At 40.6% G+C, this 16,459-nt stretch overlaps 5 protein-coding genes across 6 annotated transcripts; 4 read left to right on the top strand and 1 right to left on the bottom strand.

Annotated features, from left to right (window-relative positions):
* Nucleotides 1-93: 93 nt before the first annotated feature.
* LOC6538597 (zinc finger protein 830) lies at nt 94-1,151 on the top strand. The gene is made up of 2 exons (XM_002099083.3): nt 94-266; nt 430-1,151. The coding sequence occupies exons 1-2, from the start codon at nt 181-183 to the stop codon at nt 1,106-1,108; spliced, it is 765 nt and encodes a 254-aa protein (XP_002099119.2). The 5' UTR covers nt 94-180; the 3' UTR covers nt 1,109-1,151.
* A 105-nt stretch (nt 1,152-1,256) lies between these two features.
* LOC6538596 (trypsin-1) lies at nt 1,257-2,902 on the top strand. Its single transcript, XM_002099082.4, has 3 exons — nt 1,257-1,934; nt 2,006-2,392; nt 2,448-2,902. Exons 1-3 carry the CDS (start codon nt 1,676-1,678, stop codon nt 2,801-2,803), a joined length of 1,002 nt encoding a protein of 333 aa, XP_002099118.2. The 5' UTR covers nt 1,257-1,675; the 3' UTR covers nt 2,804-2,902.
* Nucleotides 2,903-2,913: 11 nt separating this feature from the next.
* LOC6538595 (glucoside xylosyltransferase 2) lies at nt 2,914-4,871 on the bottom strand. Of its 2 annotated transcripts, none has more exons than XM_015193432.3 (4): nt 4,596-4,871; nt 4,415-4,533; nt 3,845-4,142; nt 2,914-3,787 (listed from the first exon to the last, which is right to left on the bottom strand). In XM_015193432.3, the coding sequence occupies exons 1-4, from the start codon at nt 4,608-4,610 to the stop codon at nt 3,119-3,121; spliced, it is 1,101 nt and encodes a 366-aa protein (XP_015048918.1). In that variant the 5' UTR covers nt 4,611-4,871; the 3' UTR covers nt 2,914-3,118. The 2 variants fall into 2 exon arrangements, with proteins under 2 accessions (XP_015048918.1, XP_002099117.2); XM_002099081.4 differs by having other exon boundaries at nt 4,608-4,870.
* Nucleotides 4,872-5,129: 258 nt separating this feature from the next.
* LOC6538594 (U3 small nucleolar ribonucleoprotein protein IMP4) lies at nt 5,130-6,553 on the top strand. Its single transcript, XM_002099080.4, has 2 exons — nt 5,130-5,377; nt 5,785-6,553. The coding sequence occupies exons 1-2, from the start codon at nt 5,191-5,193 to the stop codon at nt 6,492-6,494; spliced, it is 897 nt and encodes a 298-aa protein (XP_002099116.1). The 5' UTR covers nt 5,130-5,190; the 3' UTR covers nt 6,495-6,553.
* Nucleotides 6,554-13,983: 7,430 nt separating this feature from the next.
* Nucleotides 13,984-16,047, top strand: LOC6538593 (fork head domain-containing protein FD4). Its single transcript, XM_002099079.3, has one exon. It carries the CDS (start codon nt 14,603-14,605, stop codon nt 15,725-15,727), a length of 1,125 nt encoding a protein of 374 aa, XP_002099115.1. The 5' UTR covers nt 13,984-14,602; the 3' UTR covers nt 15,728-16,047.
* The last annotated feature ends 412 nt before the right edge of the window (nt 16,048-16,459 follow it).

The following is a 16,459-nucleotide window of genomic DNA, read 5'->3' as shown; positions in this document are numbered from 1 at the left end:
AAAAAATAATTTAAAATACTTTGAAACAATTTTTTCCTTTATTTAGAGCATTTCAATATAATATAATCTTCATTCCGTGTTCTGCGCCCATTTCTAAATAATCGCTGGTGCGCTCATCTCTAGTTAAATTCCCTTAAGTGACAGACGCCGCATAAAAACATAAAAATATAGAAAATCAACATGAATAATGGGAATATTAAACGCCTTCAAAAAAAACTAAGCGTTTCCAAAAAGCCAGCAGTTACAGTCGATTCACCATTGGCAAAATATCCTTTACAAAAGCAAAAAACCCACAATTGTGAATTGTAATTCACGTTATAAGCCGGTGTTTACCAAAACAAACTAAAAATGTTTGTTTATATAGTTCTTAAATAAAAAAATATTTTCAATTAAACGTCAAGCCACTTGATTTCCTTAACAGAACTATACGTATGACTCCTCAGGCACCTTGACCTGCATTATTTGCAGGATACCCATCAAACCCAACGTCTGGAAGGTGCACATTAACTCCAAGCAGCACAAACTGAATGTGGATCAGGCGAAGCAGAATAAGGTGGAGAAACCCGTCACCACCACTGCTCCCAAGGACCCAGCAGCTCCGTCCACCAAGACTCCAACTCCTGCCACGAACTCCAGCACCCTGCCCGATAAAACTCCACAGAGCAGCCAGGAGAAGCATCCTCACATCATTCAAGAGAAAACCTCCCAGCCAAATGCGAGCAGCAAGCCCGTGAATGAAACTACTGCCGAAAAACTGCCAGAAAAGTTCTTCGACGAGGATAAGACCAACAAATCCGAAGCCGCTCGACTGCAGGACGAGGAATGGCAGAAATTCCAGCAGGAGATCAAGCGGGCTGACACGGAATCCAGTGTAATTGTGGCCGACGAGCAGGAGGACATCAATCTCAAGCGGCACATCAAGGAGATCGACGAGCAGATCGATAACTGGAAGAGATTCATTAAAATAAACGACCAGAAAACACTGCTTTTGAGTAAAAAGCGAAAAGTTAACCCCAAGGTGGAAATCGATCCGGAACTGAGTTCAAGCGAGGAAGATTGTAGCGTGGACGATTTGTTCGACTGGAGAACGAAAAACTTGCATAGATAGAAAGCACATATATTAAAATGTTACTGTTACAAAACTCAAAAAATCGTATTTTTATACCACAATTGCTAAGATAATTTAAACCAAGAAGTTGACCAAACGTCCCAAAATTCCAAAAGGAAGTGGGTTACAAAATTTTAAAAATGTATTTTATGTGCTACATTTTTAATACAACACTTATTTTCAAGGTTTTTGTAAAATGAACATGAGAAAGTTGGTGGATCAGCTGATACATCTTGGCCATGAAAGTGGCCAACAGGGAGAAAGTTGAACGTGGCCACACTGCGACTAACTCTCACATTTTGTATTAGCGCTAAGCGATCCGTACGCTACATTACGATCAAACTTAGTACATATTTTATGTTACATTAATTAGTTACAGACTTTTATTTATTCTTAGGCCGTATTTACAGAAACCCAAACCTTGTTAATTTCGTGTTAAGCATTACGTTTTAGTTCTGCAATTGTTTTGTTGTATATTAGAAATGTTTTGATTTTGTTAGTTTTTCATCAAGTTTGCCATAAAAACAAGCATATCCCATTTGTTACAATGATATCTAATTCGTGAACATGAGCTTAAAATATATAATCTTTTTTTGGATGTTGACGATGAACTATTCCAGTCTCTTGAGCTTGGAATATTCAAAAGGTTTCAATGAGTCGGACGCTATTAACACCATTCAGACGGGCCAAAGTAAACGAACCAGTAAATTTCTATTTGACACAATTTTTCGCATAAGTTCGGGAGTATCCAATGCCTTTGGACTTTCGGATACCGAAGACGAGACTGAGTATGCCGAAAATTCCAGCCTAAAGAATTGTGATTGTGGTATGTGCATGTGATGTTGTTGGTGATATTCAAATTTGTGTGATAGCCCCGTTTAAATTTCACTCGCGCAGATTGTGGCTTCTCGAATGAAGAAAACCGCATTGTGGGGGGAAACCCAACTGGCGTCAATCAATATCCTTGGATGGCCCGCATCGTGTACGACGGCAAGTTCCATTGCGGCGGCTCCTTATTGACGAAGGACTACGTTCTATCTGCCGCTCACTGTGTGAAGAAACTGCGCAAATCGAAAATCAGAATCATTTTCGGAGACCACGATCAAGAGATTACCTCGGAGTCACAGGCCATCCAACGTGCGGTCACGGCCGTGATAAAGCACAAGAGCTTTGACCCCGATACATACAACAATGACATTGCCCTGCTGAGACTTCGCAAGCCTATATCGTTTTCTAAAATCATCAAGCCTGTTTGCCTTCCGCGGTACAACTACGACCCCGCAGGTAATTATTTCTGGCCTATAGAAATGCATATTATTTATATCTCTTATTTATTTAGGACGAATTGGAACAGTTGTGGGGTGGGGACGGACGTCCGAAGGAGGAGAGTTACCATCCATAGTTAATCAAGTTAAGGTGCCAATTATGTCCATCACGGAATGCCGAAATCAAAGATACAAAAGTACTCGAATTACCTCATCTATGTTGTGTGCGGGTAGGCCTTCAATGGACTCCTGCCAGGGCGACAGTGGAGGACCGCTGTTGCTATCCAATGGCGTTAAATATTTCATCGTCGGAATTGTGTCCTGGGGCGTCGGATGCGGCCGCGAAGGATATCCGGGTGTTTACTCCAGAGTGAGCAAATTCATTCCGTGGATCAAATCTAATTTAGAAAATACCTGCCTGTGTTCTTAGTCAATGCTGTATGCATATACATGACCTTATTTATTGCCTAGCTAAGTCCGTTTTAATGCAAAGTGTCTTTGTTATTACACCAATCCATAGAAAATAAAATAATTGTTTCATTTAAACTCTTCAGATATTCATCTGAGTGTAGATATTACCAGCAAGATGCGCAGTGTACTATGCTTTTTAACATATACATTTTTATTGCGTATATAAAAACTTTCAAGTTCTATAAAACCTATGACTAATGTATATCCGAATATAAAGGCTACCGCTACACTTTCTAATTATAATCTAGTTTATTATATTACAATTACCCTACTGCTAGACTTCCCTGTACCTTTTACTTATAACTGCATTCGCCACTTTTAAGACTTCATTTGATACTTTTCCACAGCTTGAATTATTAACGGATGGTATACTGAGTGCTGCATGCAAGGGCATTAGGAAGTCGGTGTTGGCATTGGAGCCCAGTTGGTAATTCTCCATGGCCTCGTAGATGCTCTTAAAGAGTGGCTGCCTGTCTGAGTGGAAATAGCCACGATTTCCGTGGATTACCTTAACGCCAGCGTGGGTCATGTTGCATATGCTCATATACATGCAGTGATCTGGACGGTAGTTGTATTCGCATGGCATGATGTACAGCTTATCAGGATGATAGTAAAATAGTATATTGATAATGTCTTGATCCCCCCAAATAATACGTAGCTTGTACTCCTTATGAATAGACACGATATGTTGCTCCCATTTCATTTCTCTCATCCGTGTGAGATTCATTAGCATAACGCCGGAATTAACGCCAAGCCGGCCATAGAATGGATGTCGTGCAAAGCGATTGTACCACCCAATGTTTTCGTTCTCGTGCTCGGGCGTCAATGCGGACATTTGCGTCTCATTGAACTTCTTAAAGAATCGCCAGATATCCGAGATGGGCGACAAAAACAATATGTCCGTGTCAACATACAACAATGAGTCCACATGCGTTAGCAATGACTAGAAAAGTAAGGGTGTGTTACTAGTTAAACTACACATGGGAATTATTTAACTTACCGGCAAAAAGAGACGTTGAGCTGCACATGGCTTGAAGAGATTCCTCCACTCGACTTCATTGCCACTGGGAAACTTTAGTGGCAAAATCTCAAAGTCAAATGTAAATGGCTTGATTTCGCGCCAGTCGGTCAACTTTTCTCTGAACTCATCACCCTTCCCGTCCTCCGTGAAGATCACAAACTTGAGGTACTCCTCGTCGTAGTTGAACAGAATGGCCGACTTGATCATAACCAGAGTCTCCTGGACCCTCTGACCGCAACATACCACCACGATGTAAAGCGGGGGTTTCCCAGTCTGCCTGCAAGGTAATATTAAGTTTGTTTACTTGGAAAGTTAAAGTGAATCATCTGCTTAAAAGCAAACACGCCTTGTATATTTGCTCTTCCCTAATGGGTTATTGTTGGCAACAGGGAAACTATAACAACCGGTATGGCCAAAATGAAAGGGGTCATAAAAAATGAGGTGAAAGCAAACGTTTTACATTCCTGCCCACGCCAATACAATATAATTATTTTTACAGATTTCTGGAAGCATCTGTAGCAAGGGCTATATATTCTGATCTCCACTTACACAGCATTATAACCGACCACCTTTCCCTTGGTTTCGGTTGCCAAGGAAGGTCGCTGATGGACGAAATATGAAAGTATCGCTAATGCAATTAAGCAAAGCAAACACATGTGAAGATGTTGCTGAAATAGTGCCAAAATTAGTATTTACACTTAATATTACTGCGACACTCTTTCAAACCGACTTTTTTATTTACCATTTTGAGGGTTTGCGTAAACAATGTTTTCGCCGCAAATTGTTTATGTTTTTTAGGCCGCCAACCGACGATGCCATTATTTTTCACCGCAACGTGTGGGATATGTGCACAGCTCCTAATTTAACCTGTTGAAGCAATTGATATTGCTTGGTCTTGCGATTCGGCTACATTGAAACCCATAATAAATGCATTTTTGTTTAAACAATGCGCAAAAACACCTTGCAACTAGCGCACATTTCGCACCCGTAAATATTTGTGTTAGTCAAGATAGCGGCAATGTCAAGGGCAATTAACATTTTCTTGAGTGTCACTGATAAATATTTTATATTTCAGTGCGCAGATCACTTAAAAGCATTTTATAAATAATAGGACTACATGTTTAGAGCCAAAAAGTGATTATTAATTGTATTTCTATTTAGATTTGAACATAAACATATCGTACAGATTTATACACCGTGTTTCTTTCCCATTCGTTTCAGCAACAGCTATCGATAAGTTATCGACTGTGATCGAGTGGTATGGGTATTGTTTTCATTTATTTTCAACCGCACACGTGCAAGCAGAAATATAATAACAAATAAAAATGCTGCGAAAACAAGCCAGACAACGAAGGGAATACCTGTATAATAAAGCCCTCACTGAGCGCCTAAAGTCCAAACAAAAAATTCAGGAGACCGTCGTGCAAAGCATCAATGAAAACAAGTCAATTGGCTCCAAAAATGTGAAGAAGAGTCTCACCGCCTACAAGTCGCTGAAATACGCGGATGAGGGTAATATTAATATAACATCTATTAATTAATGTCTCAATAATCCAAAGATAGTGTAATTGTGACGCCAAAATCCCAAGAGCTTTAGCATTCGTGTCACTTTAAGTCGAGATTTTATCGGTAGAACTTACAATTACAATCAGTAAATAGCAAATTGCTATGCGTGTTTAGTCGGCAGACAGCGACACCACATATTAAATGTTTATTAGTGTGCAATTATACACGTTTATCCTGAGGTTTGATTAGACGAAACATGTTTCCTTTTATAGGATCCTTCTTTACCTACAAGACTTTGTATATTGATTTAAAAGTTGTTATTGAGAAACATTCTCTTTTATTATTATAAAATGTTCATATCTCTTGATGTTCTCTTTGCTGAATTAAAACTAAAAAGAATCTATACATTTCAGGTGTAGACGACCGCACTGTCAATGATGAGTACCACTATGCCGGATGCGAGGATCCGAAAATAATGCTGACCACCTCGCACAACCCCTCGTCGAGATTGAAAATGTTCATGAAGGAGCTGCGGCTGATAATCCCAAATGCGCAGCAGATGAACAGAGGAAACTACCAGCTGACTACACTAATGCACGCCTGTCGTGCGAATAATGTAACCGATTTCCTAATTGTCCATGAGCATCGTGGCATCCCGGACAGTCTTGTGGTCTGTCATCTTCCGTATGGTCCAACTGCCTTCTTCAACATATCCGATGTGGTCATGCGACATGATATCCCCGACATCGGACACATGAGCGAGCAGAAGCCACACTTAATATTTAATAACTTTAAAACGCCAATTGGTCTGAGAACTGTAAAGATACTCAAACACTTGTTTCCAGTGCCCAAGGAGAACTCCCAAAGAGTTATGTCGTTCCTTAACCACAATGACTCGATTATATTCAGACATCATCAGTACAAATATGTGAACAAGGAGTTGGAGCTCAGCGAAGTGGGGCCGAGATTCTCGCTGAAGCTGTACCAAATTAAGCTTGGCACTTTGGAGAACATCAAGGCAGCTGACACAGAATGGATTAACCGTCCTTATATGAATACCTCGCAGAAGAGGCTCATCTTTTCTAACGATCCGGGAATAATAAATAAGGACACTGAGGCTTAGATTAAGTGAGATACGAAAAAATGTATGAAAAATAAATGTTTTGTATTCTTATAATGTAACTACTTCTTTCATTTTTGCATCGGTAATTTATTCTTGCGTGAGTATTTGGACAATTAGATGTAGCTAACATGTTTAACAGTATTCTATGCTGACTATTCGCATCTACTTTTTATAAATTCAAGATTCAATGCTTTTTTCAATCTTTGAATTTTTTAATATGCTAGAGAATGCACTAAAATTCAATTTAAACCAACAATTAGAGGCTCTAAAAGAAAAACGGACAATTATTGGAGGACCGACCTTTTAAAGAACATTCGAACAGTAGTCGTGAACATTTGGCGATGACCGTTTGACTCTTCAAGTTATGAATCCCAGAATCTGTCTAAGGAGAAACCAAAAATGCTGCAGAAAAAGGGCATTTCAAATCTGGGTCACGCCCCCTTTTGCCTCTTCAGGTCAGGAATTTCTGTGGCAGACGAACCCAACAGATGCGCTAAACAACTTCTACGAAAAATTGGAAATATTTTCTGCCGCCTACGTCAATATTTTTTACTTATGAAAGGAATGAATGGATCTTTCGTGTGAACTAAATACCTATTGTTTAAATGAATATATATGGTAATGCATAATTTTAGAGTACTTAAATGGCAGTATATTTGCCAACTTTTTCGTGTGTCCTTTAAATATGAAATGTATTTCCATGTTTCCAGGGCTTACAGTGATCGAATGTAATAAGTACTAGGAAATTAATGAAGACAAAGTGGCAGGGCATTGTCTGCGACTCGGAGGGATCGCAGTGGGTCCGCATCCGCTGCTCCATATCAGTTAGTTAGATCAAAGGCTAACACGATCTAATAAGGTGTAAAACACCTGACAACACCAGCCATATAATTAAATGTGTTTATACTAATTCCGTCTATCATTTAGCAGCTGTCCGATGCTAATGATGGAACGCATTCGCCTAAATAGCCTGCCTGCACAGGCTGTTGGATCTGGCACCTATTACTGGTAATGCCGATGGTCAGCAGGCCGCAGCATGGAGAGCATGGAAACTCGTCCACTTCACCAACATACGATTTCGCGTCCGTTGTGGACTTGGACCACATACAACTTGATCCCAGAGCCATGGAACAATAAAAGGGGATGAGCACTCGGACACACAACCAAAAACCGAACCCATACCCATAGCCATACCCAAACCCAAGCACACGGATTCACATGACAGAGAGGAGAATTCGTGTGTGCCTTTGCCCTTGCCTTTTTACCTTCTTACCTTTTTGCCGATCGCCCTTTTCTAACACCTTTTCTGTGGCTGTGGTTCGATCTTAAACACAGGCGTGCCGCTGCGTTGTCGGCGAGTAAAAAGTGAACAAATGAGTGCCGCTCGATTATTTAAAGCCAATATCTCTAATTACGGTTCTGACACATCGCACAGCAGTTTCCATTTTTAATTTATGGCTTTCATTAATGTAAACTACTTCTTGGGCCATTGTTACGCTTTGTTGGACAGGTGGTGCGGTGCATTGGCCGCCCAGCGTCGGATATTAAATAAAATATGACTGCCTGTTTCACACTATTATTTGTAAACGCTTCTCAATAAACATAATAAACATGGGCTTATTCCCTTTTAATTGATCAGTCCTTTTACTGCCGCTTAAGCGTGTTAAAATGGAAAGGACTTAAAGGATCAAAATAAGCCTTTTTTGTTTACTTTAAAAACTATAACATATATACGAACTTTGTCGTGTTCAAAAATAATAGGCTTACATTTTAGAGTAAATAAATTTGGAAACCATTTCTAATCAAATAAAGTTTATGACATCTATCTTTTTTTATCCCTTAGATTTTATGAATCAGTGTTTTTTAAATAGAAAAGATTTTTTAATCGTGTCTTTTTTTTTAATATTTATTTCTTTCTTTTTTTTCATTCTAAAATCAACATTAATCTCAAAGAAAACATAGCATTTTAGAGCTTCGTGGGTGATTCCAAATATTAGGCAAAAAAATTAATTTAAGTTCGCTATTAGACACGCAAGGCAAATTATCTAAGTAACTTATTAACAAATTGATTAGTTCCACCCATCAATATTAACAACAAAGTTTTAATTTGCCAAATGATGCTTGTGCCTTCTTTGATTTTATAGACTAATGATTGTGTTTCTTACAAAACGATTTTAAATGAATAATCATTTTCCGATTCGTGAATGATGACTGTTCAAAGATGAAGAAGGCCCACCAAGGCGGCCAAAATATTTACTCATTTCGATAATAGTCTTTGGTGAAATTCGCAATATAAATTTGCAATAAAACGGCTAGGAGTTCATTATAAAGATCGAGTTGCAGCTGGCGAAATGGATTTCGAAAGAGCAATTTTTGACAATTTTCATTTTGGGTCGGGGGGGTATGTTATTTTGTGTTTATTTTCATTGGTTTCCGTTTCGGTGCTATTCAGCCTCAAATGGATAATGGTAACAACTGTTAACCGTATACCGCATCGAATGGAGTTAAAGCGTAACTTTCTGTTTGTCGGATGTCCTGATTATTACGCATTTACAAGGCAAATGTCAAGCCTGCTGGGTGGGAATGGGTATGCTGGGTGCACTGCGTACCCTGGCTGTACTGAGCCAGCAACAAATTTGAAAAGATTTATGGTCGCGGGTTAAATAGCTTGATCATCCCTCTGCCAACAGAATTGCCGTAATGCCTTGTAATTGTTTGGCGTGAAATTTGTTGTGATTGTATCTTTGTATCTGTTTGCTACATCGGATTTGTGTGTACGCATGCCCATTTGATTAAGCAAACCTCGGCGGCTATAATTTCATTAAAAATATGGTTCTGGGTGAAATGTAAATTTATGTTTCGCTTTCGTCACGCTAGCGCATTTTGAATGCCTATTCATGTTTCGGCAAATGCTTTTTAAATATAATTTTAAATATGATTCACGCCTAAATTGAATAGCTTGGGTGTTGCTGAATGAAATTAGGACGAAATGTCCTGACTGATGGGAAAAGCTGCTAGTTCTCATGCAAACACAACCAGGAGAATTACTCGATTTAATTTATGAATGCAAATGAACCACATTTATATGAACCTCATAGGGTTGGAGAATAATTCGCATGTCTTTGGTTGTACGGATCCCACAGATGTAGAATTAGTCTACCTTAAAAAGTAATAGTTTAACTAATAAAAATTAACAGATTGGCCACTACTAGCTAGTATAAATACTTTTGCTTCTGAGAAATACATTTATTTATAATTTCATTGTGTTATAATACAAAAAGGCTATTATTACTAATATACCTAATATTATATTATATTAATATTCAATTGAGTTTTTTCATTTCTTTTCTGAGTTTTTACCTTTAGCAAACTGTTATCTAAATATAACACTGTGTTATTAATTTTTAAAGACGTTAGGGATCAAACCCCATAATAAAATTTTATTTTCATAATGTCTGTTAGATGACACATCATAATGATATAGTTCTTATGATCCTGGGATTATAGTTCTTTACAATCTATTTTGTGTCTGGACTTCAGAGCCTGTTTTTACCACATTTCTTATTGTCAACGGTTTTGCTATTCCCTAGCAAATATTTAGACTGGGCAATTGGATTTTACTTATAAATCTCAGAATCTTCAGAAATGTATGCATTTATCTTTATTCACTCTAGGATACTCTAGTGCGATTCACAAAGGATTTATTGGCCAGAAATCAAGACACTATCGTCGACAAAGATTTCAGAATTAAGAAGATTTGTAGTCATTAAAGACCGCAGCTTAATTGTTTTCCTGCCAACTGGCGGAAATCCTTTCTTTTTGTTAACTTGGGCCATCAAAGTATATTTATGTAAAACTGAATTGCCTAATTTTGCAGACATTTATGATATAAAATAGTATGCAATGCAAATCTCTTAATTGACTTTAATTACTGAAGATGGTAACCAGAAAAGTTATAAAAAGAGAATGCTTGCAAAAGCTCATTCTTCGCCGGGGATGAAGTACGAATATCATATGAACAAAAATGGCAATGGAGGACACTCCATTATTATTAATATAATACAAATGGCCGCGTGTCTCAATTAATGCTACACATGTGTGGGTAATAATGAAGCTATTAAGTGGTGAAATACTGGCAATATGTACATTTCAAATTATATAAATTAAGTAGGCACATATTTATATGTAATCTGGCTGTGTGGAACTGCGGTAATTTGCGTTAACTTGATTATTTATAACGTGTAATTTAACGGGCTGATTGAATTTTTTGTGTAGATATTCAAAACACGTTAATGGTTAATCAGAAGTGCTACCGTCGCCATATTCATATGTCCACTTAAATTAAAATACACAATTTTATTACAATGCGCCAATGCCAGGCCACGCCCACCACGCCCAACCAGCCAACTCCGGCGATGGCCAATCCCGTCCTAGGTTTCCCATTCGTATAGACAAGCAGCGGAGCGAGATGCCAGATACCATCGTCGTCGTCGTGGTCGTCGTGCCATCCCGCTTTGCCGGCACTGGCTCTCACCCTATTCCCACTCGCAGTGCCATGCCACATACCCATCCCATCCCATCCCATCCCATGTCCATATCCATGTCCATGCACATGCCCATGCCCATGCCGAAGCCCAAGTCCAAGTCCATTCTCTCTCTCCGGGCCACTTCGCTGTTAACCTTCGCTCGCCGAGCACCTAATTATCGCTATGAACGGCACAATTGTGGCCTAATGCGATTGTTGTTTATAAGCAGATAAATAAATTACTAATTAACTAGGGCATGCGTTGCAGGAAGTATTTTTTTTCCATATTTTATAAACCAATTTTAATGGCAGTAATTGGGGTGGCAGTATTATGCTGAGTTTATGAAACGATTAAAAATATATGGAGCATAATTTTTCCAGAGATTGCATAAATATGATTAATGCTGTTAATTATAAATTAGAAAATATTACTATTATTAAAACTACAATTCTGGGATTATCTTAACTGGAAACCAAAAGCAGACAAGTGATTAAAAATATTCATAAAAATGATAAATAATAATAAAAATACTTTAAAAATATTACAAATAAATTATTACCATTATTTATACTTCATGCTAATTCGTAACTGAAAACAAATAGCAGACAAGTGATTAAAAATATGTGAAATACTTCCTACCAGAGATTTTATATAAATGTTAAGTAATGATAAAAATACATTAAAAATATTATAATTAAATTATTACCATTATTTATACTAGATGCTAGTTCTAAGCCCTTCTTATTTTTTCCACAGAACTGGAAACAAAAAGCAGGCCAATAGTTCACGTAATAAAAATTCAATTATTCCGCCGAGCAGCTATTTGCCACTGTTTAACTACTCATTTGCCTTCGTGTTAGCCAGATATCATTAATTTGCACTTGGAAAACAGGAAGAATGCAGACTCATTAATAGCTAATGCGATTTAATACACCCATCCAGGTTGCATTGCAATTGCGATTTGCTGCTCTATCGGGCGCACTATTAAAGACAATTATCCATCCTAGTGTTAAATCGAGTCTCGCCAAATCGCGCTGCTGCCCCAAGAGCTCCATAATCCCCCGATGGCCCATAGCCCATACCCATACCCATGCCCACACTGAAACACACAAAACACAACACACAACATACAAAACACAAAATACAAAACACCAAACACAAAATACAGGCCCAAACCCACACGTTCGCCGAATGCGGTGGCAATGTGCTTTGGCTTTTACGTTCTGTGGAATCATGGCCGAGTCGCAAGCAGGCAAATTAACTAACAAGATTATGAAAACGTAAAATCAGTAAATCGGTAAAGTGGTTGTAATTTTCTTTTTCAACACCTCTCTCGCATTGGGCCGTTAGCCAGAGCCACAGCCAGAGTCCCAGTCGCGGCCTGGCCAGAGTCCCACTCCCAGTCTCAGTCCCAGCCATGGCCAGAACCAGCTGCCAGGGCGGCTGCTCTTTTGTCCGGAGCAGCAGCAGCACCACCAGCAGCAGCAGCAGCAGGAGTAGGAGCAGCACCAGAGCTGAGGCAAAGGCAGCGGCAAAGGCAAAGCTAAATAAAACCGACGAGATACTCCCCTCGTACACGGCAAGAAATCACTTGGGCCCAACCCTCGCGTCCATTAATGTTCACTCAAAGATATATGTTTGAAAGTTTTATGCGAATTCACAAGTGTTTTAAAAACTTTAATTACGAACAACTGGCTAGTTGAATGGGGAAACGTCTTATACATGTATGTTACTGCTAGTAATAAACAAACGTAATAGTTTCATTAATAGAATGCACTTACAAGCTTACACATTATACGTTTTTGTTATTATTAATATATCGAACTATCTGACTTTTATGAGGGGTCTCTGAATTGGGGAATCCTGAGACGGAGTTTTTCAGGAGAGCTTTGTATGCAAAGTTCGATTTACATGTATGAACTTTTATAAAGATCCCCAATCGAAGGAAGGTTTAACAAAGGTATAGTAATACGGAATAGAAAAACCTTTGGAAAAGTTTGTACCTTTACAGGCATTTCTAGTAATATCCTTCAGGATTCAATAATGCTTAGATATGCCACAGGACTAAAAGCTCTTTAAACAATATATGATACATACATATTATCTGATATAATATAACCTTTGTACAATATGTGATACATACAATAATATATATTATATGATCATAGCTCTTTTAACAATATATTATATGATACATATATATATAATATATGATATGATATGGTCATAGTTCTTTGTACAATATATGATACAGGACTCATATATGATACAGGACCTTTGTACAGTATAGGGTAGAGAAATCCTAGTCCTTCGTAGGGGATGTAGAACTCATAGGCTCATTTGAACTTCGAGGCGCTTTCCGATGGCGAAAGGGGGTGGGTTTTCGCCGAGTGTACCGCCGCGCCGCAACCACCGGAGGAGGAAGGCAGAGGGGGAGGGTAAGGGGCTTGAGCTCTCCGCCCGAGCGGCGCAGTGCGGTCTGGTCAGACTGGTTTATTCGTTTAGTAAATCTCAGACTCTTTGCTTTGGCTCTCCTCGCCGCTTTGAAGTTTCGCCGTGGCGGAGGGATGATGCATGTTCGCATCGCGGTGATTGGGAGAGAGCACGGGGGCAATGATGTGAGTGATTATATTTTGATTGCATTGCTCACTGTGGTTGGTTGTACGTACGGACCGCGGAGGCCCTGGATGACTGCAGAGCTGTAGAAGAGCTGGAGAACTACAGAACTGGTGAACTGGAGGACTGGGGACCACGGACGGCATTGCTCACTTAGTACAATAACCGGCACGTCGTCTGCCAGTCTGCTGAAACAGTAATTTTTAGTGTGCCGTGTTCTTCGTTTGTTGTCGTTTGTTTTGTTCCCGCTCTATCGCTATCTTCGCCCCAAGTTCGCTCCAGCTTTATAGGCCCCCATTGCCCACCACCTTCATCACCACCACCATCAGCAGCACCACCAGCACCACCACTAGCACCACCACCACTCACGTATTCGCATTCAGCTTTTGATGGTAATTTACCAGGCAGGCGGAGGGCGGCAGGGCGAACCATCGGATGGGGAAACCTCAGTGAGAGTGCTTTTCCATCCAGTCCAGAGCCAAAGTCAGAGTGCCAGAGTGCCAGTGCCAGTGGCAGTGGCAGAGCAGAGCTGCTCCAGTGGTAGTGGTGGTGGCGAAGCCAGTGTCGTCGCCGGAGCTTATAACGAGCGTAGTTCTTGCGCAGAGTTTATTGCCGACAGTTGGCGCGATCTTGTTTGCCGTCGCTTCTTGTCGCTATCCGGTATCTCGTCCATATCGCACTATCACGCCGCCATGTCGCATCGCCACCTAGCCCCCAATGGCTGTTCCTTGCTAGCAGTTCCTGTTCCAGCTCCTGCTGCTGCTGCTGCTCCTGCTCCTGTTTCTGCGACGGTGCGCGGCACAAGTGCACAATACGCCGCATGCATTTAGGATTTCACATAATACGCTAATACCTGTGACGAAGAAAGTGCTTGAGTGCATTCATAAATCAAGTTAGCGCGCAAATATGTAACACTGTTTGTGATGTGATGTGTGGAGCAAATTAGGCCCAAAACATTGTGTAATAATGCCCCGGCCCTCGCGAGAATCCTACGGCGAACAGAAGCCCCCCTATTCGTATATTTCGCTGACGGCCATGGCCATCTGGAGTTCGCCGGAGAAAATGCTACCGCTCAGCGATATCTACAAGTTTATCACGGACCGTTTTCCGTACTACCGCAAGAACACCCAGCGCTGGCAGAATTCGTTGCGGCACAATCTCAGCTTCAACGACTGCTTCATCAAGGTGCCCCGACGGCCGGACAGACCCGGCAAAGGAGCCTACTGGGCACTCCATCCGCAGGCCTTCGACATGTTCGAGAACGGCAGTTTGCTGCGGCGGAGGAAGCGCTTCAAGCTGCACAAGAACGACAAGGATCTGCTCAACGAGGAGCTAACTGCACTAGCGAATCTCAATAGGTTCTTCTTCACCACCCGCAACGGAGGCAGTGCAGCGCACATGTCGCCGCTGGACATGAACAGTGCGGCCGCCATGAGGCTGGATCCTCTGCCCAGGAGCACGGCACACATGCCGAACTCTTTGGGTCCAGGTGTGCCGCTGCCGCACGTAATGCCCGCCGCCGCCATGTCCGGTGCGGATCACACGAATCTAACGGACATGGGACTGACCAATCTGCCCGCGCTAACCAGCTCCGAGATCGAGGGACCGCTGAGCCTGCGACCCAAGCGTTCCTTCACGATAGAGAGCCTGATCACGCCCGACAAGCCCGAACATCCGTCGGAGGACGAGGACGACGACGATGATCGCGTCGACATCGATGTGGTTGAGTGCAGCAGCGGCATCAGCCGCTATCCCACCACGCCCGCCGCCTCCGAGGAGTATCTGTCTGCCAGCCGATCGAGCCGCACCGAGGATCCACTGCCGCCGATGCACACGATCAACGCCGGTGCCCACGTGCCCTTCCTGCACTACGCCACCGGCGCCAATGTGGCCGGACTGCCAGCCACGGGTATGCCCAGTAGCCCCACCACCTACGAGCTGGCCATCTCGCATCCGCTCTTCATGATGGCGGCCCCCATTGCCAACATGCACAACATCTACTACAACAACGTCACCCTCGTCGCTCCGGCGCAGCAATATCGGAGTCCCGAGGTGCAGAATAGAATAGACAACGATATGCGTACGATATAGATAAGTAGCAACAAACAGGGGCAGTAACGAACACACACCTATTGTACTATATAGCATTATTTATGAACGATATATATATATATATATATTTGTGTATGTATATGTATATCCATCCAAACGTAGTTCCTTTTGTATTAAGGTTAATTGTAATAGGACCAAAACATATGGTATACATTCATAGGCGTAGAAGGGCTTGTAAATACAATTTTATTAGCTTGTATCCACATATCCGTACTAGTAAATTATTTATTTTATTTGTATCGAACCTAGTGCATAAATCGATCCTTTTGAGAAGAATATAAACATTTAAACAACTAAAAGGAAGTGTTTATCTACAAGAAATGTAAAGTGGAAACAGTGAATGCTGTGAGCGTAAGTAAAGTTCAGTGATCAGTCTTTGTTTCAACTTTAAAATCAGCCAATGATCCAAGTATCCATATCCATATAGTCATATATCAATATAACTAGGAGTTGATTGCACAACATTTTCGTACAGCAGGAACTTTTTTTGTATATTTCACTCATGGTTTGATTAATTTATTTCATAAACATTATATTTTAAAAATTCGGTGTTTTAATTCCATTATTGAATAACAAGAATAACATTTTAGACTTTTCAAATCGCATCGTTTGAATCGGAAAGAAATGAAACCTATTTGATTAAGTCTTCAGAATTTTGTTAAACTAAAAAGTTTACAGGAAATTGCAAATATTTTGTATATGTATATTTAA

Source organism: Drosophila yakuba, chromosome 3R, assembly GCF_016746365.2.
Source record: "Drosophila yakuba strain Tai18E2 chromosome 3R, Prin_Dyak_Tai18E2_2.1, whole genome shotgun sequence".
Taxonomy (NCBI): Eukaryota; Metazoa; Arthropoda; class Insecta; order Diptera; family Drosophilidae; genus Drosophila; species Drosophila yakuba.
Note: the sequence above shows the minus strand (reverse complement) of the source record. Positions and strands in the feature narration are given on the sequence as shown.

Excerpts from the sequence above, each read along its gene's own strand:
- LOC6538595 (XM_015193432.3), bottom strand. Across the intron at positions 4,143-4,414 it reads GTGGTCGGTTATAATGCTGT|GCAGACTGGGAAACCCCCGC; the intron begins GTAAGTGGAGAT and ends ATTACCTTGCAG. Across the intron at positions 3,788-3,844 it reads CTCAACGTCTCTTTTTGCCG|TCATTGCTAACGCATGTGGA; the intron begins GTAAGTTAAATA and ends TTACTTTTCTAG.
- LOC6538594 (XM_002099080.4), top strand. The coding sequence starts at position 5,191 with ATGCTGCGAAAACAAGCCAGACAACGAAGGGAATACCTGTATAATAAA. Across the intron at positions 5,378-5,784 it reads GCTGAAATACGCGGATGAGG|GTGTAGACGACCGCACTGTC; the intron begins GTAATATTAATA and ends TATACATTTCAG.
- LOC6538596 (XM_002099082.4), top strand. The coding sequence starts at position 1,676 with ATGAGCTTAAAATATATAATCTTTTTTTGGATGTTGACGATGAACTAT. Across the intron at positions 1,935-2,005 it reads CCTAAAGAATTGTGATTGTG|ATTGTGGCTTCTCGAATGAA; the intron begins GTATGTGCATGT and ends TCACTCGCGCAG. Across the intron at positions 2,393-2,447 it reads GTACAACTACGACCCCGCAG|GACGAATTGGAACAGTTGTG; the intron begins GTAATTATTTCT and ends TTATTTATTTAG.
- LOC6538593 (XM_002099079.3), top strand. The coding sequence starts at position 14,603 with ATGCCCCGGCCCTCGCGAGAATCCTACGGCGAACAGAAGCCCCCCTAT.
- LOC6538597 (XM_002099083.3), top strand. The coding sequence starts at position 181 with ATGAATAATGGGAATATTAAACGCCTTCAAAAAAAACTAAGCGTTTCC. Across the intron at positions 267-429 it reads GTCGATTCACCATTGGCAAA|GTATGACTCCTCAGGCACCT; the intron begins ATATCCTTTACA and ends ACAGAACTATAC.